The 18,633-nt window shown below is 32.2% G+C and overlaps 4 protein-coding genes and 1 long non-coding RNA gene across 12 annotated transcripts; 3 read left to right on the forward strand and 2 right to left on the reverse strand.

Moving 5' to 3' along the window:
* Positions 1-525: 525 nt before the first annotated feature.
* Positions 526-13,885, forward strand: LOC135134472 (F-box/LRR-repeat protein 20). Of its 7 annotated transcripts, none has more exons than XM_064063159.1 (9): positions 1,400-1,889; positions 5,637-5,723; positions 6,500-6,649; positions 7,001-7,198; positions 7,251-7,712; positions 7,764-7,955; positions 8,009-8,110; positions 11,575-11,787; positions 11,842-13,885. In XM_064063159.1, the coding sequence occupies exons 2-9, from the start codon at positions 5,712-5,714 to the stop codon at positions 11,947-11,949; spliced, it is 1,437 nt and encodes a 478-aa protein (XP_063919229.1). In that variant the 5' UTR covers positions 1,400-1,889; positions 5,637-5,711; the 3' UTR covers positions 11,950-13,885. The 7 variants fall into 7 exon arrangements, with proteins under 7 accessions (XP_063919233.1, XP_063919229.1, XP_063919227.1 ...); XM_064063162.1 differs by lacking the exon at positions 5,637-5,723 and adding an exon at positions 6,298-6,437 and having other exon boundaries at positions 1,403-1,889; XM_064063161.1 differs by lacking the exon at positions 1,400-1,889 and adding an exon at positions 6,298-6,437.
* Positions 13,886-14,155: 270 nt separating this feature from the next.
* LOC135134211 (RNA transcription, translation and transport factor protein) lies at positions 14,156-15,340 on the forward strand. Its single transcript, XM_064062837.1, has 5 exons — positions 14,156-14,315; positions 14,373-14,594; positions 14,645-14,734; positions 14,786-14,946; positions 14,998-15,340. Exons 1-5 carry the CDS (start codon positions 14,255-14,257, stop codon positions 15,199-15,201), a joined length of 738 nt encoding a protein of 245 aa, XP_063918907.1. The 5' UTR covers positions 14,156-14,254; the 3' UTR covers positions 15,202-15,340.
* Positions 15,199-15,542, reverse strand: LOC135134213 (uncharacterized). Its single transcript, XR_010281246.1, has 2 exons — positions 15,364-15,542; positions 15,199-15,312 (listed from the first exon to the last, which is right to left on the reverse strand). It is a non-coding gene; the product is annotated as an uncharacterized LOC135134213 (long non-coding RNA).
* A 12-nt stretch (positions 15,543-15,554) lies between these two features.
* Positions 15,555-16,661, forward strand: LOC135134212 (rab-like protein 3). Of its 2 annotated transcripts, none has more exons than XM_064062838.1 (2): positions 15,555-15,632; positions 15,743-16,661. In XM_064062838.1, exon 2 carries the CDS (start codon positions 15,888-15,890, stop codon positions 16,581-16,583), a length of 696 nt encoding a protein of 231 aa, XP_063918908.1. In that variant the 5' UTR covers positions 15,555-15,632; positions 15,743-15,887; the 3' UTR covers positions 16,584-16,661. The 2 variants fall into 2 exon arrangements, with proteins under 2 accessions (XP_063918908.1, XP_063918909.1); XM_064062839.1 differs by having other exon boundaries at positions 15,576-15,708; positions 15,766-16,661.
* On the reverse strand, positions 16,600-18,241 carry LOC135134210 (N-acetylneuraminate lyase B-like). The gene is made up of 6 exons (XM_064062836.1): positions 18,152-18,241; positions 18,040-18,098; positions 17,594-17,664; positions 17,395-17,540; positions 17,173-17,341; positions 16,600-17,121 (listed from the first exon to the last, which is right to left on the reverse strand). The coding sequence occupies exons 1-6, from the start codon at positions 18,152-18,154 to the stop codon at positions 16,652-16,654; spliced, it is 918 nt and encodes a 305-aa protein (XP_063918906.1). The 5' UTR covers positions 18,155-18,241; the 3' UTR covers positions 16,600-16,651.
* Positions 18,242-18,633: the final 392 nt, after the last annotated feature.

Raw genomic sequence — 18,633 nt, forward strand, 5'->3', positions numbered from 1 at the left:
AATCACTAACAAATAGTTTCGTATTTTACGACCTATAAAACGCTAATAAAACATGAAATTAGACATTTGTCAAAATGGACGTATTAAAATCCTCCCCTTATTCTTTAGTGCTTGGGTATTTATGAATTAGTATTTCTAAATGATTAGATATCATTTAGTTAGTTGTTTAGTTCAAAAATATTTTACAGGTAACCGAAAAGTATTCTAATTCAAATCTAATAATAATAATAATAATAAACGCTACCTGTTTTTGATTATCTTATCTAAAAAGTAATTTTAATCATGAACGATTATCTATAGGAGAAAAATAAATATATCATTAACCGATAGTAGTATTAGGTATAAGAAAACCATGAGGCAAATAAGTGACTTTATCCACGTGATTTTAGATCGCACTGTGTATTTTGGTTTATAATTTTTTAAAAATTGTACACTAAAAGGTAAGGTCGATATTAAAAAAGCCCACAATTCATTAATACTTAATTTTACTCGTCCTAGCATAACATAAAACCAAAAACCGAATGGGCACAGTTGTGCAATAGATATAGCTATTCAGTAAATCTGTGAGATGACGTCGTCAAGTTTTTAAAGGGAGAAATATAAAAAAAAATCGACAGGTATGTACATACAATGATGGTTGGCGTTCTACATTTCCATGATAACTTAGGGTAGGTACGCTTAAAATTTTATCAGTATTCATAAATCTGACGTACGGATAATTAAAAAATAATTTATACAGTTCGAATGTAGAAGTGTGTTACAGAAATAAAAGGTATGTGGAGAACAACCTGATAAAATTATAAGTCAATATCTGAAAGTTATTCACATGGATTTTTTTTCAACTCACACTAAACCATTTGTAAAAATAGGTACGCGCCAAATTACAACAGAACAGGTGGGTACATTCAAATATCATAATTTCATTAATGATTATTCTGCCAGATGGTTTAAAATTTAAAAAATACCTACTATTACTGAGAAGTGGCAAATCTGCAGCAGTTGTAAATTGTACATTCAAAACATTTACCTACAAATGGCCGTAGTGGTAGAAATTTGTTCTGACAGTTCTTATCTTTGTTGACAAGGTGACGATAACACAGCACAATGAACATATTTTTTTCTTTATGAATTATTTAGTATCACTTTTACTTTACCTTTTAAGAAAATAAGGAAAACTTTTGGGCCATTAAAATCGCTTATTTGTCGTTTTGGCGTGAAGTCATGACTAATGTAAAACATATAAGTAGCGTGGACGTCCACTAGCATTCACGTCAGGCTTGATTAAACCTCGTCTGTATAATATAAATGCAACACTTCCTCTCACCGGTTCAACGTAACGTTGGAACCTGTCCTTTGACCTCGGTAGTAGTCATCACGAAATTGATTTTCGACAAGACAGAAAGACAAAGTATAAAAATAAACGATAGCGAGGAGCAATATAACAGGTGCACATGCAATCTCGTCGATCGTCTGTTTTATGGCCGTGGATCGATACACGGCGGTGGGTGTTGTAGTGTCATCGGTGGCGGCTGGCGGCGGCGTTCGCATCCGAGAGTCCCGCCGCCGTTTTGGAGGCGGCCGAGTCTATGCCTCTGTCCATCGACCCCTCAGTGGCAGTCTCGCCGTCCCGCGAAAGCAGCACCAGACGGGTTGGTGGCTTGTTTTTGTTTTGATCAGTGCCGGCACCGGCGGTGGGGGTGGTGGGGGCATAAACAAATCCACGGATTCCCATTCGCCAGTGGAATGCTCTAGCCAAGGACGTCTGTATTAGCAGTCCCGCAACAGTACACCCAAAGTGCACGTTCACTGTGAGTTGCTCCAGCGAAAAGGCACATTTTCGCACACTTTTCGCCATTAATATGATTTATGCGGGTAGGAACAAGCTTGAGGTATGTCCAACATTGACAACTGTGTATACGTTTTCTGTTACGGATTTTTCGCTTTGTTTTTATTGACGTTCTATTGTTTGATGTAAATCAGCTGATTGTAAACGTCAACTTTGGGTATTGAGTTTTCGATTTTTTCTGTCACAGCATGAGCACGTCGTTTCGTTATTTTTCGACTTTGTGTTTTGCATTTTTTTTTTCTATTATTTGATGTGTTGCTAGCAGAAATAACGTTTTGTTTATTTTTTCTTGTCTTTGTTCGTGAATTCGTTTAGTACTACTCGTCGCAAACATGTCCGCCGTTTAATGACATTTCTCAAATTCTACGTCTTAAAATTTTTGCAAGCGACGTTCACGGTTCTCTATCGGCAGTCGTTGGGCTAATATGGTCATTCTTGACCATGTAAAATTATCATGGACTTTGTGTTAGAGAGAGGTTTCATTTTGTTCAGCTGCAACGTCGTCGATAAGTTTTATTTTTGGATTAAGTATTTCACTTCGTGTAGCCGTTTATTAAACAAAGACAACCGTATTTTGAATTAAAAACATTGATTTTTTCACACTCAACTGCTATATATAGTCAATTATCTTGTTCAAATAATTAGGTGTCCACTACAAATTGCACGTACGTAGATGCGGGGTCAATATAATATTAGTGAACAGTTAAAATTACTCAGTATTCAAAAGCCTTGAAAAAATGAACAATAGAAGAATTGTGGTCACTAACTTTAAGACAATTACGTAGCATGTATTAAAAAGCATAACATTGAACCATTTTTTTACGAAAAATTTTAATCAAAATCAATTACACTTAAATCTACACATCTGTATTATATTAACTAAAAACAAAATCATTTAACCACCTCAGAACTCAAAATATTCGGTGGTATTACGGATAGTTTCAAATTTGAAATTATAATCATTGTAGTTCAGACTTATTCCTTCACTCAGACTAGAGCTTACTCATACATACGTTGTGAACATCTGGAGATCATTTATAATGACCAGATATTAGCTTGTACTCCAAAGAGATAAATCAATGGTGTCTGATGCATATATTAATAATAAACCATTGAACACTAATCACTAATTTTAACTAGGAGATGCTATCATGGTACAATCAAAATTGTTTCATAGTCATAGCCATCCAACTGCCGAACATTTATGATTTTACCGTTTGAATTTGAATACCATATACAGTACCGCAGCATTAGATTTTGGTACAAAATGACCAAGACTTCGGAGATAAAAAAATATTAAAGGTTTTGAAAAGTTAGTGCGGCCTAAAGTTAGTACTTTTTTTTTGTTAATGTTTGAAAAATTATTATTATAATGTAGCATTTGCATATATACCTGTTTTTTTTAATCTCTAAACATACAGAATAATCAATTCCCAAATTTCCCTTGTTATGTTATGTTGTTTTAAATGTGAAGTTAGGGAATGAAACATTGTTGACAAAATTAATTTTTTTGTTTACATTTGTGACAAGAATTTTGACGTTTATGATAAAACAATGCATTTGTCATTTTTTTAAACGATTGAATTGGCCACGCTGGTAATGTTGGTTGCATAATCATCGATTTTGGGCACATATTCTGTCATTTTAACACTATTAAAAACTTTCAGAACATGTTCAAAGATGAAAACCTCACATAAACTCATATAATATGTCAATTGACTCGAGTTTTTCAGTTTGACCCTTTTGTTTTAAAACCATGGTATTTTTTAAGTGTGTTAATTTATGCCTCTACTGTAAGTTACGTACGGTCGAATAACTTCTCGATGATTATTCATATGCCAGCCTTGTGGTATATTTCACGTGCAAATTGAGGTGGCCACCAAATGAACGGAGAAATACCCACAGTAGACAAAAACAGCAATCCAGAAAATTCAAATTACTTTGTTAATTAGTATTAGTGACTCAAAAAGTAAAGTATACTTTGCGAATTTATCACAAGAATAACTTCTCCATTGTGTCTATAAGTTACCAGTATGTTTTCAGTGGTGTTGAATACATGTTACATGTTTATAAGCCAGGAACTTTATATTTAGTTTGAATAATTTTGTATCTTTAAATAAAGGTTATGAATTTAATATTTTACCTGCTAATATGACAATGCTACCTGTGCTTGAAGCTTATTTTTGGTGCAAAACTACAATTATTCTAATTGTATTCTGATGTTAATATCGTTTATGCGAAATAGCTTTATTTTTGTGTAAACCTTATCAGCATTTCTTTAGATTAATCCGACGTTATTATCCCCGCAACATAAAAAAAATTGTAACACTTCTCCAACTAAACTAAACTTTATTGAAACGCGTCGAGGCATGTTGAAATGTTTCTTAAGATATTTTAAGTAAGCATTTCACCTGTTTAACTTTTGTTTGATGCTGAATCAATATACCTGGTCGTTACTTTAGCGTTTTTATAATGCATTAATTTATAAGAAGACGTTTGCAGTTTTTAACTCCATAGTACAAATTTGTTATCGAATTTCCAACACCGTGCTAATTAGCAATTCATCGCAACCGTAAAGTTTGTCTAAACACTTAATATTGTGGTTTGAATTAACGGAACGTCAACTTTTAAAAGAAAATGAAATTGACATTAAAATAATAAAGCAAAAATACTATTACTGGAGAAGTAAGACACTATCTAGTACTGATAGAAGAAACAAAATCAGAGAAGTACACTTTTGTATGTGTAAGCAAATTCTTTTTAGTGATTGTTATTATACAAGGTTGCCTAATTATGTACGGAAATCAAATATTCATTTGCTATATAGTAGCAGATATTTATGAGGAAGACATATTTTTTCCACATTAAATGGTTTCTTCCAATTATTTTCGAACTGACCCACCATCAGTAAACAAAACCCATGAAATTCTGTTCCCATTTCGAATCTACATGATTCGCAGCAATATAGGTTTTGGCTAGATTGATAGAGCTTGGGAAAAAAATCTCAAAATTAGATATGTCTTCACGATTATGAATAATTAGTTTTAAGACTGGTGTGGATATAAAAATGGCATTTCATATAAATAAAAAAGTTGGGATAAAATTTATTAATAATTCTTGTTTGTAGTATTAATCTAAAAATTTCAATTAAGTATAATATCAGAATTTGCGAATAATAAAACTTAATTTGGTGGAATTTCTACAAAAATAACGGAAAGTAATTTTTAAGAGAATTTATTGTATCAAGTTAATCGCTTGTTAAATATTAAAAATGTATAATATAAATGTTATACCACGATATCTACTAGTATTTTCCAGTTTTATTTGATATTGCTTTTAATCGTATTAACAACGGCGTCCCCATGCTTGGAGGGGCTGTGTGGTTATGTGTACAAGATATGCGCCTGAATAGAATTATTAGATAATAATATACGGATATATTAAGAATGTACATATATATGTTTATCAACACTGTAAACAGTGAAATCATGGTAAGATTTTTATTTTCATTTTACTTTGTGCGAGAATTTGACTTTATTTCTTTCTAATAACAGTTTCTGTTTTAGTTCTACCTTTAAAAAAAAACATTAAAAACTCTTGACAATTGTTTTCATTTTTCGTACAGTCTCCTTTCTATAGTTATTAATCAAAATGTAGCTCATGCTAGGTTTAACACCGTTTTCATCTTAATAACTATCAAAATTAGTACATTTTGACTACAAGTTTATATACGCATTCATTGTTTAAGTTTAGTTTTATAAAATTTTACTACCTAAATAAATTATTTCAGGGAATTTAAACGATCAGAGGCCACTTAGCAATCTTTAGTCTTTTCTGAATTTGGCTGAAATGATGGGTCTCCCACATGTTCTGTAAGGTAAAACAATATTTTAAATTTAAAACACGCACCTTACATCAAAAGTTTATTTATATAAATTGTGAAATGTGGGGTTTAGTCACTTGGTATTGGTAATTTTAAAACAATCGTAATTAAAAAATATTGTACACACTCATGTTAAATCTGTTCGTTTAGGTACTTAAAAGTGCGCTAATAATTAAGTATGTATCTGCAAGGTGAATATAAAAAATTGTACATCCAGTTGGCTTTGAAATTGGGCAAATTTTGCCGCCTCGTTGTGATGATTTGTGACTCGTCGTCGCCCGTCACAAATGTCAATCATTACTTATCTTTCTTAAGCTAAAGCTAAAAATGCAGTGGTAGATTTTCCAAAGCCAACTTGATATACTTATTATGTTTTATAATCACCGGTGTACTACTACTATGTGGTTGACCAATTCAACTATGTTTTAAGTAAATAATTAAATATGCCATTCTCTTGTCGCACTTTTGAGCCTTTAATCTAGAGGAGGTTAGGGATATACGAATAGATATTAATTTTTAATGTAGTAGGTTGTAATCCGCAATATTTTCATTTACATGTATATTTTAGGAAGTTAATTTCTTAAGTCAAAGAGAACAAGCTAAAAGACAATCAGTTTATTTCATCTTAATAAATTTAATTTATTTATATTTATTTGGTACAATACACGATGACGGCACACACAACTAAGAATTTTTTATACTTTCGTTGTAAGACTTTATTTTATATTTTTTGAGTTTTTTCTTTTGAATGTTTTTATTTTGCATGTTAGTCTGCTCGCACAACACGTGAGGAAGGAAATAATGAACTAAGTGCAACTGTTTCTAATCTAGCACGCCGTTGGTGGCGAAGTAAAAAACATTCTAAAGGCTCTAATAAAGAAACCAATTCACTAATGGCTGTAGATACGATGAAACAACAGGTTTGTAATATGTATGTGCTGTGTTGCATGTAGTATAATTGTCGACAGATGACTGTGTAGATTTTTGTTATAGAGTAAAATTAATCAGTTTAATAAACAGTACACAGTTGTCGTATATGTTGTTAACAGTGCAACACAATTGTACCACCATAATTGCGTGTACCCAATAATGTTTTCTCAGTAAAACTTCCATTTGTTTTTCCGAGAAAACGTTGTAAATAATTAATCAAACGGAATGTCTATGTCTGTTAGAATAAATGTAGAAGTTTTGTGTGGTGGTACACTTTTCGTGTTGTTCGTCTTTATATGATGAATATTAATCCACACCTTATGATTAATTCTGTCTTGTAGTTAACGAAGGTTTTATCAGACGACGAAGCCCTCATAAACAAGAAATTGCCAAAGGAGCTTCTACTTCGGATATTCTCATATATAGATGTAGTGTCTCTTTGTCGTTGTGCCCAAGTATCCAAAGCATGGAACATTTTAGCTTTGGATGGGTCAAATTGGCAGCGAATCGACCTATTTGATTTTCAGAAAGATGTAGAGGTAGTATCGTGCCGTTCTTATGTTGTGGTAACCTTAAGATAACTGATTTTAGGGTCCTATTATAGAAAATATATCTAGAAGATGTGGCGGCTTTCTACGTCAGTTATCTTTGAGAGGTTGTCAGTCTATTGCCGACGGCTCAATGAAAACGTTAGCTCAACTGTGTCCAAACGTAGAAGATTTAAATCTTAACGGCTGCAAAAAACTGACTGACGCATCATGCACTGCTTTTTCGAAGCATTGCTCTAAACTTCAGAAACTTAACCTAGACAGTTGTTCGGCCATAACAGACAATTCTTTAAAAGCTTTGAGTGATGGTTGCCCAAACTTAACTCACATTAACATTAGCTGGTGTAGTAATATAACAGAAAACGGCGTCGAAGCACTAGCACGAGGATGTCGAAAGCTGAAAAGTTTCATTAGCAAAGGATGTAAACAGATTACATCACGTGCTGTTATTTGTCTGGCTAGGTTTTGCGATCAATTAGAAGTTGTTAATTTACTTGGCTGTAGTGTAGGTAGAATTTGCTGTTTTAATTAAAAAGCTAATCTGGCGTTTTTTCAGAATATACGGGATGAAGCGGTGCAAGCTTTAGCTGAAAAATGCCCAAAGCTGCATTATCTTTGTCTCTCAGGATGCTCGGCACTGACAGATGCAGCGCTTATAGCACTGGCCCAAAAATGCCCACTTTTATCTACACTCGAAGTTGCCGGATGTTCCCTATTTACAGATGCAGCCTTCCAAGCACTTGCCAGAGTAAGTTTTCGCTTTACGAACGAAAATTGCTAATAAAATTGAACGGTTGTTAGAGTTGCCGCTACCTCGAGAAAATGGACTTAGACGAATGTGTTTTGATTACGGATAATACACTCATACACTTAGCCATGGGTTGCCCCCGTATAGAATATTTGGTAAGTAGTTTTCATCATGACAAGGAAAAATGACAAAAGTTGTTTTATTGTTAATTTTGCAATAGAACAAAGTTGCCATTTTTTGGAAATCGTAGGCAAAAGATCTTTAAAATGGAACTAGCTTTGGCAGTGTGATTATTGACTATGCCCGGCGCATCCACCATTTTCATAAAAGAAATTTCAATAGCAACTCAATCTCAACTCAACTCGCAACTTAATCGGTCTTGATATCGAGGCCTTTTTCCTTACAATAATTTGGCATTAGTTATTCTTGTTTTTATTTTATTCTTACCTGTTTTAATACTCCCGTAGTAGTTTCTTAATGGTATCTTGTACATTCTTGGCCATTTAATTAATGATAGCCACTGGGACACGAGTCTTCGCGAGTTTTACTGTTCATTTAATTTTTGAATAGACTATTTTTTCTACGACCAATTACAATAATGAAAGATAACCACTTTATTTCCAAAACTTCTTAACCACAAGTTACAACTGGAAATATGAAACAAATTTTAAAGAAACTCTTATCATAGATATAGTGTATTATAAAATGAATGAACAGAAATGTAAAAAAATTTCTGAAACGTCACTAACCTTATTTTCATTCCTTCTTTCCATAAACTGAGAATAAAAAAAAAAATTAATTGAAAGTTGTATCAAAGGGCATAAACATCTTCAAAATTCCCTTAAGACGAGTCGCTCCGTTTGGCTCTCATGGTGTTGTCAACATATTTTCAGAATGTAATATCTCCATTATTAACACACCTATAGTTATGAAATTTTGAATGTAACTTGTCCACAAACTTCACTACATAACTGCGAGGGCAGTTTTTTTTAAACAATTTATTATCAAATATTTTTAAAAATTTTTTGAAATTTTTGGATCACTATTTCAGTTATTGATGGAAATTTTGGAACGGGGTTGTCACCACTGTTTTCAGCTTTCAAAACTTTCGAAATCATACTAGGTCTATTTTTGACTTTATTTGTTGGGACTCAGATATAGTAAAAATAAAAGTTAGCAACTTCTATGACACAAGTTTTTTTTTACTTTGTATCGTCTTCCGTCTCCGTCCGTCCGTCTGTCTGTACGTCTGTCCGCCATCTGTGTCAATTTTTGTTAGACAAATAATCTCTAAACTCCTGGACCGATTGTTGCCACATTTTACACGTGTATTATGAATCTTATGTAGATGGTAAAGCGCTAACCAAAATATGTTTTAATCTTTTGAGATTTATTAGGCTTTTATCTAAAATGTGCAAAATATGATGAGTCTATGCTTGTGATTTACCATTGCTTTCATATTTTGTATGTACAATTATTTGTACAGAGTGAGTTAAAAATATTAATAAATGAGTCAGTTTATTTTATTGATTAAATGAAGAACGATTCACTCTATTTTCATGAAAATTTGGAAATGCAATACAATTATTAGTAGTATGTATTACATTGCACCTATCCAAATTGATATACGTGTCCTCGCAAAAATTTTGATGACGTCTACTCTCTACTTTTACGTTTTCTCGACCTTTCATGACCCCTAGAGTACGAAAAAATAGGTCTCCCGTTGTTGTCTGTCTCCGTCCGTCTGTCTGTCTGTCTGTCCGTCTGTTTGCCGTCTGTCCGGATTTTTATTAAACATAATCTCCGAAAGTACTGGGCCGATTGTTGTCAAATTTTGTATTTATATTAGGAACATCTTGTAGATGGTAAAATGCTAACCGAAATTTGTCTAATCATCCCCACCAATAATGTGATGACGTCACTTCAAAATTGTACATTGTAAACGGGTTTTAAATTGTTTGTTAAAATAATTATACACATGCAGTTTATGACTCCGTGTTGAGTTTATACTAAATTTTTGGGGAAAAAATCAAAATTATAAAAGAACATTTTGCAATTTAATTTTGAATTTGCAAAACCGAATGCTTTGAAATCTTGCAGATGTTTTAAAGTTATGATAAGCATAATAAATTTTTAATCAAAATATATTTGCTTATCCCCTCCAAAAAATTGATGACGTCAACTCAAAATTTTGCCGAAAAAATCCTATCTAAAGTGTCCAAAATATCATGAGTCTATACTTGTGATTTATCACTGCATTAATATTTTTTAAATTTGGTTATAGAGGGTGACTCAAAAAATTAATGAACGGATCAATTTATTTTATTCATTAAATCAGGAAGGACTCACTCTATTTTTCCAGTAAATTTTGGGAATACAATACTGTTATTTTTAGTAGTCCACTGCACCAATCCAGGTTGATATACGTGTCCTTGAAAAAATGTTGATGACGTGAAGATAAAAATCATTTGTTTCCATTTATTGTAGTTGTCTTCTATTTTTAAAAGTATATCCTATTTCCCTTTTCACAGAAAATGCATAGATTATTTATAATAGGAACAATAATAGCAATATTGTCCTAGGATCCCACTATCTGATATAAAGTTGCCAAATGTTAGGAGGAATTTTATTAAAAGGCTAAAGTAAATTTGTTGTTGGCCCAATACTTTCGGAGATTATGTTTAATAAAAATCCGGACAGACGGCAAACAGACGGACAGACAGACAGACGGACGGAGACAGACAAAAACGGGAGACCTATTTTTTCGTACTCTAGGGGTCATGAAAGGTCGAGAAAACGTAAAAGTAGAGAGTAGACGTCATCAATATTTTAAATTAGTAAAATGTTTTCAATTAATCATCGTAAATAAATTATAAATAAATGAAAGTATTTATGTATAATAGTAATATTATTGATAATAAATAAAATAATTGAAATTATCGTGATTATTCTAACAATGAATAAATTAATACGATTTTCTTTTAAATTCATATTAAGAACAATTATTTTGAATGTTATCAAGTGTGAACTGATTTTCAAATTATCCTTATAGTAATATGACATGTTTGTTTAAGAGTTCAAAGAATGTGCACAAAACGGTAAACATAGTCAGGTAAATATTCTACTGAGTTTTATAACTGTTTTTTTCTTTGTTAGAACATGGTGCAGCAAATCAGCGATGCAATCAGAAACAAATGTAATTACATCAGTTTAAATTTCTACGGATTATATTTAAACTTCATATTAACAATTACCAAAACACTGAAATTAAAACTAATGGAATTTCTACATATAAATTACTTAATTTTGTAGTTTACGCGACAGTAAAACTAGTTTATTTCACACACGGGAAGAACATATGTTTACCTCATATTAAGGTGCAGCAATATGACGGAGCACTAAAATTTAACTAGCAGTAAAATCGAGTTTACGTAAATACGGAATTGAGGACAAACCTTCCGCAGAGAAAAAAATTAGAAATGTTTAGTGACTGTCGAATGTGAATATCTGCCCCCATCAGGGGTGAATATCCAGCAAATACGATATGATTTAATCAGAAACTTATTTGAATAAGCTACAATTTCATAAAAATATTAACACGATTTACTATTTCTTCCAGACTCTCTCTCACTGCGAATTGATAACAGATGAGGGTATCAGGCATTTATCAACATCTCCATGTGCTGCAGAAAATCTCACCGTTTTAGAATTAGATAATTGTCCTCTAGTTACCGACGCTTCTTTGGAACATTTAACCTCATGCCATAATTTACAACGAGTCGAATTATATGATTGTCAGCTGATCACCAGGCTTGGTATTAGAAGATTAAGAGTAAGCTTACTGAAATGATAAATAATCTGAATTTATATTTATGTGTGTCCACAGAACCATTTACCTAACATCAAAGTTCATGCTTATTTTGCACCTGTAACGCCACCACCATCTGCTGGAGGTTCTCGACAAAGGTACTGTAGGTGCTGTGTAATTCTATGAGAAAATGACCCCCTTGGCTCCAATGATATGCCACCGTCATAATGCTATGTGTTCAGCACGCGCTTCACGTGAACTAAATTAAATACGTATTAAAATTATTGGAATTCTTGCAAAATAATTGTATTGTTTTTTGTCAAAACTTGCAAATTTTAAACTCCATACGGTCTGGTAACAGTAAATTGCATAAATCATGAACTTGCCTTTTTCGAATAATAGTACGCAATTTTATTGTCCACTAAACTTTGCCTACGACTACTACTCATATTTTGATCTAGTCGTGCGTTCTGACACACATACATACACTTCTCTGAACAGTCGTAGGGAAGATCGTTCGTAATGAAGTCATCCTTCCACGTGAAATTTGTCCAAATCAAGAATGACTTGGTTATAAATTATCTCCATCGCAATATAGCTATTAATGAAAAATTTTCACATTAAATTTTAATTTATTTTATTTTTTATTGGTATTAGACAATTATTTTGTGAGATTCCGGCCAACACGTTAAAAATGTTCAAAAACATTGAAAAGTAGTTTGATTTTATAGGATAAGTAAGTAGGTACTTACTGTAAATGGAACTATGTTGTGCGTAGATATTGTGCTCAAAAAGTTTTTGCAACATTTTTTAAGAGAATTCAAAAAATAGTGCATTTTAATCTACATTAGGTGTATTGGGGCCATTAAGGGGCGGTTTTTATAAGAACTATGAAAAATCTCGGTTTTTAAGATAAAGTTACTTGTATTTTCGAGTTAGATTATGTGAAAATTCATAATTTTAACTAAGTTATTGTTAGGTTTAATATTTAAAAGTTATTTAAATACATATATTGGGTGCTATTAGTATAATGTTATGTTTAGTGTGCAAATGCGGGGTTGTGCTGCTTTTCCCTGTTGTAAGTTAGTGAGAGCATTAGGCGTAATAACTTTTTATTATCTTGAAATATTTATGTCAGGCAGACACATAACTCCGTTAGAACGTTGTTGTTGTTGTTGTTTAATTTATCAATTGCATGATAACAGCGCATCTCGCATTAATGAAATTTTTGATTTTTGGTAGTTTTTTTGTTCACGAAGTTAAGCAGAAATCGTTGAGTGATATTTATTTTATTAAAATCAGTTGTATTTAATGCGTCTTGACCTTTAGTAATAAATTACATAGTAATATTCAATAGTAATGAATAATTGCAAATATAGTCAACCGCATTTCTAAGTGAAAGTATAATCTGTAGACGTCTTGATAGCGATTTTAATGTTTGAACAATATTCATATAAACTAATCTGATTTATCACTAGTGAACTTATAACTGATGGATTTTAATCAGTGGTATACTTCCATTGTAAATAATTTTTAATTATCGATTGCGTACATCGGAAGTGCCACAGTTTTTTAATAAATATCAACATAAGACCAACGATTATGTAATTAACTACACCCATTGTTACTTTGCAATTATGAATTGGTACGCCTCAAATTGCCTGTGATAAAAAATGTCCCGAATGTTATTCTTTATTGAATAGTGCGACTTTGTCTTAAACAAACTCGTACTAATTTCATTTTCTTTTCCGAAATTATCATCAATATGTGTATCTTTTTACATACAAAATAACCATCAGTTACAAAAAATGTGATTGTTTTAAGTTGATTTAAGAATGTTTCAGATAGATGCAATTTTCTTTTGAGATAATGATAGAGAATGTTTATCATATTTTTGTATTTAACTATTATAGGTGTTAAATGTTGTGTTATACACAAAATAGTATGTATATTTGGTCACTTACTATGTACCATAATATTAAGAATAATGTGTAGGTTTTTATTAGCCCTGGCGGCATTTAAGTATAGGAATATTTATTTTACAAAAGACTGAGCACGAGCTATTAGAAATTTTTATTAATTGTATTGTATGTGCATTTTTAATAAACACTTATGTATTAAATTTTTATCTTTTAATCTGCCTCTTTCTCGTGATTTTTTTTTTAATTTTATATATATATATAAATAGAAATAGGCAGGAAAAAAATAAGTGTGTGCAAGCAATAAATTCAATTATTTCTGACCACTGATTATAAGTACATACTTGTACTTAATCTGTGCTTCAGATTACTTATAATTTGCAAGCCTTCGCTGGAATTCATTGGAGGTTGGAGTGTCTACTACAGTGGGTAGTTCATTTTTGTAGTTTTGCGTGGTTGTCAGTTCTCAGTTGTCAACGGTGACAGTCGTGACAGTTGTTCTTGACGTAACGTGAGGTTCTGATTGTAATCTCATTTTATATCACAACCAACATATTTATATTAATTTTGATATGGTGAAGAGACTCTTATCTGCTTTAGAGTATCCACAATCTGATTCGGTTAATATTAATGGTGAATGCATTGTTCATGCTACCGGCGTGTGTAATATAACCCAACTTTTCGTTTCAGATGAAGTAACTTTCCGTAAAATCGTTGCTTGGGTAGAACTCAATAAGATTAATAAAGCTAGTCCAAATGTAAAAAATGGGCTTAAAAACATAAACTCTGGTGATTGGCCCAATGTTTATGCCAAATACAAAAATGAAATAGGATTACCAAATTTGGAGAGTTCACAAGAACAACTGCAGTGGCTTTTAGGTTATGCTGTGCAAGCTGAAACACACACCAACAGTAAAGTATTCTAACCACGTTAAGGTTTAAATAATGAAATATTTTTGTAGGAGATGTATATTTAAAACATGCAGTAGAACATTTAAAAGTTACCAATGTTCCCAGTGTGGTGACTGAAAATCCTCTGGATAAATTAGACTGTATTATATTCAAATTAACGTTTTCGATTTAATTATTGGTTTGTGTTTTAGTCCATAGTAAAGATTTTGCAGATGGGATTTCAAATGTTGCAAAATTGTTAAATGTTACACCACACCCTGATCCCATTATAACATTAAATGCAGTAGCAAAACTTGTCACAACTAGACTGTCTCCTCAAGCGCAAGCAAATCCAAATGAAGTAATTGTCAAGGTATGTGTTTAATTTTTTTTGTTACTTCTAGTAATTGGAACTTTATTCAAGGGAACACCCTTTCCATTCCAAGATGCTGATTTAGGTTTTGATTTACATGATCCAGTTTTAAATCAAGCTGCTAAAGTGCTGAGAATTTTATACATTCATGACTTACGAGAATTACAGACAAGAGCAAATGAATTAGTTGTCGCTGTTCAAAATGTAACAGCTAATCCCAAGACTGATACAAAGCTTGGAAAAGTCGGAAAATGATTAAGATTTATATTACATATATTTATTTATTTCTGATTTACTCATGAATATCTTTATAATTACGAAATGGCGATTTATCAAATATTTCTCCGATACCTAATCCTACGCAACCTAAAATAATAAAAAAAAGAAGCATGTGTATGGGCATTTTTTTTAAGTTACCTAGTCCTAGGAAAATCAGCGAGAATTTATGTTTTTGAAGTGGTTGTCTACCATGGTAAATAAGATATGTACCTATCCCTGTCAAACAACATATTGATGTTATTTTACATGATAAACAGTATTCTTTATTGTTTTGCATTGTTTACTCGTGCATCCTTTGCGCAAAAAACCGCAACTAACTAACTAACCTTAAATGCTGAAGTTTCGTTGTTGACAGGCTTACCTTCGACAGTAGTTCAAATGTGTCGAAGTTTTTTCAAAACGTAGAGGTAATTTCAAAAGGAAACTGCATTTTTACATAATTATTATAATTTTGAGCAGTTACAACACACTAATTACTGTTAAGTATGTGTTATTTGATCAAAATTTTTATGTACAGATTCAATGCCACGTCTTCGGTAGGTCATTCGCTCTTGACAAATTGAATAAGAGGTAGTCAAATCGTCTAGATAACCTTAAAATATGTGTATCACGAAACTGCAGTAAAGTTTGCTTGTATATGGAGTTTATACTACTTTAGCAAAATGACCGCTATCGATCGAGTTCGTATAATGGTATTGGGTGATTCTGGCGTAGGTAAAACCTCATTTGTACACCTAACTGCAAACAACGAACCCATAAGATCTCCAAGCTGGACAGTGGGTTGTTCAGTCGAAGTGAAGTTACACGAATATAAAGAAGGTACAAAAGAACAAAGAACATATTTTATTGAATTTTGGGACGTGGGAGGCAGTAACAATCATCGAAATACAAGACATGTGTTCTACAATCCTTGCCATGGTGTAATTTTAGTACATGACTCAACTAATCGAAAATCTGAAATGAATTTACACAAGTGGTTGCAAGAGTTAATCAACCGTGATGTTAACTCCACGGTAGTTAGCTCAGCATCGGTGGATGAATATGATCCAGAGAATTTTTTTGGGTCAAGTCAAATGCCTATTCTTGTTATTGGAACAAAAGTAGATCAGATTGATGAGAGGAAATCTGTTATAGGAACATTTGCAAGTCAGTTTGGTGTGGACGAAATTGTCTTAGATTGTCGACAAGCTAGATATCTTGCCGCCGGTTCGTCAAATGCTGTTAAGTTGTCCCGATTTTATGATAAAGTTATAGAAATGAGATACCACTCACAGAACATGTCATTTAGGGAAATGTTTGGAAGTAATACTGTGTCACCAGTGTTGCCTTCAAAGTTTTATTCGCCTCATCAGGATTAAAAGCTGAAGCTTGAAGTATTTTATTAATGTTTTATTTTATTAAATTTGTTTTTTTAATAAACGTGGTTCTAGAAATAATTAAGAGTATCAATTTCTTCTTTCATTTGCTTAATCTCATCAGGTGTAATGTTGACTAATGGCGCTCTCGCTTTACCAACTTTAATTGGAGTGTACAATTCCATAGCAACTTTCATTGTAGGCACCCATGAACCATATTTGGCGTATTTGGTAAGAATCGAACAAAGTTGTGTTAAGGCATCTTGAGTTTGCTTAGCTTTGTCAAGTTTTGATTGTTTAACAGATTCTAGGATTGTTACTCCTAGTTGCGGAAACATGTTCAATGGTGTTGCAATGGCTGAGTCAAATCCGAGTGTGTAAGCACCTGCCTTAAGTTGCGGTGCTCCTAAAAAGACGGCATACTTTCCTCCATTGGCTTTAACTGCCGCAATACCCTCATCTAAAGCATTTGAAGTAAACTTTATACCATGAAAAGTAGGTATTTTTCCAACGACATCGTTTAGAAACTGACCCATGTGAACTATGAAAGCCTAGATATGACAAAGTTTTCTTTTTATTTTTTTTAACTTACTGTTAACGTGGGTGAATCTTGGAATATGATAATACAAAAGAGGTATATTTGGAGCAGCTGCACTAACAGTTTTCAAGTATCTAGTAAGATCTGCAGAAGTTGCAGGCTTGTAATAGAGATCAGGTAAACAGAGAAGAGAGTGCGCACCAACTGAATCAGCATGCTTTGCCTAAAAAGAACATCAAAGACATCAGAACATAATAGTATGATTTGATTAAGTACAAGTTCCAAAACATCAGGGAGAGGCGCCCCTCCAATTTGTACCATTAAATGTTGATCAGTTTTTTTCACTGCTTTTACCCATTCTTCAGTTACTTTTTTTCTTTCTGTTACAGTCATTGACATACCTTCACCACTTGTGCCGTTAACTATAACGTAATGGGATAGAATAGTAAAAGTTCTTGATATAAATATATTTTACCTAAAACTCCCATTATTTTGGAATCAGCGAGGAATTTTGCGTAATCTTGTATAACACTGAGGTTTATTGATCTGCATCACATAAAGTAATAAATGATTATTGTTCGACAAGTGTTTCATCTTGATTAAATTGTGATGAAATTATTCACAACAGAAAAACTATTTTATTTTTTTAATTAAACTATATGCTATATTTTATTACTTAAAAAAAAAAAAATTATTGTAACCTCGAGGATCACGCATTTCATATCACCGGTAACAGTATCCGTTCATTCATTGTGAGTGCGAAAACCTTTCATAGACATATTGTAGATACATAACTTAAAATATAAGTAGATTTAAATCCGTAACAGTTAATTTTTTGTTCGAATATAGTAGGTATAAGTGTACAAGTAACTTCAATATTCAATTGAGATGAAACACCCGGCATACATAATAATTACTTACAAATCATCTTTGAATGCATTTAAAATGGGTGCAATGAGACCTCTAAATCTAAAATTAGCCTGAAAACCTTTCGTAAATAATTTATCAAAATATAAATCTCCGTTTTCCGTACCATGATTCTTGTGGTAAACACTTTCAGTCAGTAGCACAAATAATTCAGTACAACTAACCAATGCATGACTTTGAGTTCTCTTTATCAGCTTGTTGATAACAAGTGTGATTTAATCTGGAGTATTTTCAAGCTTTCAGCACAGATTAGATGTTCAAGGAAAATTTGAACTACATGTTTAGATTTAGCACGTCTGTATTAATAAAAATGATTTTTGTGGATTTTGAAATGTACAGTAGGGATGCCACTCAGAGTTCCTTTTTTCTGTAGAATTTTCATAAATGAGAAAAATTCATTTGTAATAATATATATAATGTATAAACTATAAATGGTGCTTTATATATTGTAGTGCAACGTGCCAAGTAGAATTCTCATATATCATATGGTTTTTAGTATAATCGCAGTCATAAATCTGTGCAATAAAGAAAAATAATGCCATAGTAGTCTCCATTCGAGTCTCACTATTAGGATGTTATAATTGTTAC

This window comes from Zophobas morio, unplaced genomic scaffold, assembly GCF_036711695.1.
Source record: "Zophobas morio isolate AGI-343-1 ecotype UQ-CSIRO unplaced genomic scaffold, CSIRO_AGI_Zmor_V1 ptg000023l, whole genome shotgun sequence".
In the NCBI taxonomy this organism is placed as follows: Eukaryota; Metazoa; Arthropoda; class Insecta; order Coleoptera; family Tenebrionidae; genus Zophobas; species Zophobas morio.

What these genes read in the sequence shown, in the direction of transcription:
- LOC135134211 (XM_064062837.1), top strand. Translation starts at nt 14,255, where the DNA reads ATGGTGAAGAGACTCTTATCTGCTTTAGAGTATCCACAATCTGATTCG. An exon ending in AGCTGAAACACACACCAACA is followed by an intron (nt 14,595 to 14,644) that starts GTAAAGTATTCT and finishes ATATTTTTGTAG; the next exon opens with GAGATGTATATTTAAAACAT. An exon ending in CAAATGAAGTAATTGTCAAG is followed by an intron (nt 14,947 to 14,997) that starts GTATGTGTTTAA and finishes ACTTTATTCAAG; the next exon opens with GGAACACCCTTTCCATTCCA.
- LOC135134212 (XM_064062838.1), top strand. Translation starts at nt 15,888, where the DNA reads ATGACCGCTATCGATCGAGTTCGTATAATGGTATTGGGTGATTCTGGC.
- LOC135134210 (XM_064062836.1), bottom strand. An exon ending in TCCCTGATGTTTTGGAACTT is followed by an intron (nt 17,342 to 17,394) that starts GTACTTAATCAA and finishes TGTTCTTTTTAG; the next exon opens with GCAAAGCATGCTGATTCAGT. An exon ending in AAGATTCACCCACGTTAACA is followed by an intron (nt 17,122 to 17,172) that starts GTAAGTTAAAAA and finishes AGGCTTTCATAG; the next exon opens with TTCACATGGGTCAGTTTCTA.
- LOC135134472 (XM_064063157.1), top strand. Translation starts at nt 1,860, where the DNA reads ATGATTTATGCGGGTAGGAACAAGCTTGAG. An exon ending in CGGGTAGGAACAAGCTTGAG is followed by an intron (nt 1,890 to 6,499) that starts GTATGTCCAACA and finishes TTTGCATGTTAG; the next exon opens with TCTGCTCGCACAACACGTGA. An exon ending in TAGATACGATGAAACAACAG is followed by an intron (nt 6,650 to 7,000) that starts GTTTGTAATATG and finishes TCTGTCTTGTAG; the next exon opens with TTAACGAAGGTTTTATCAGA.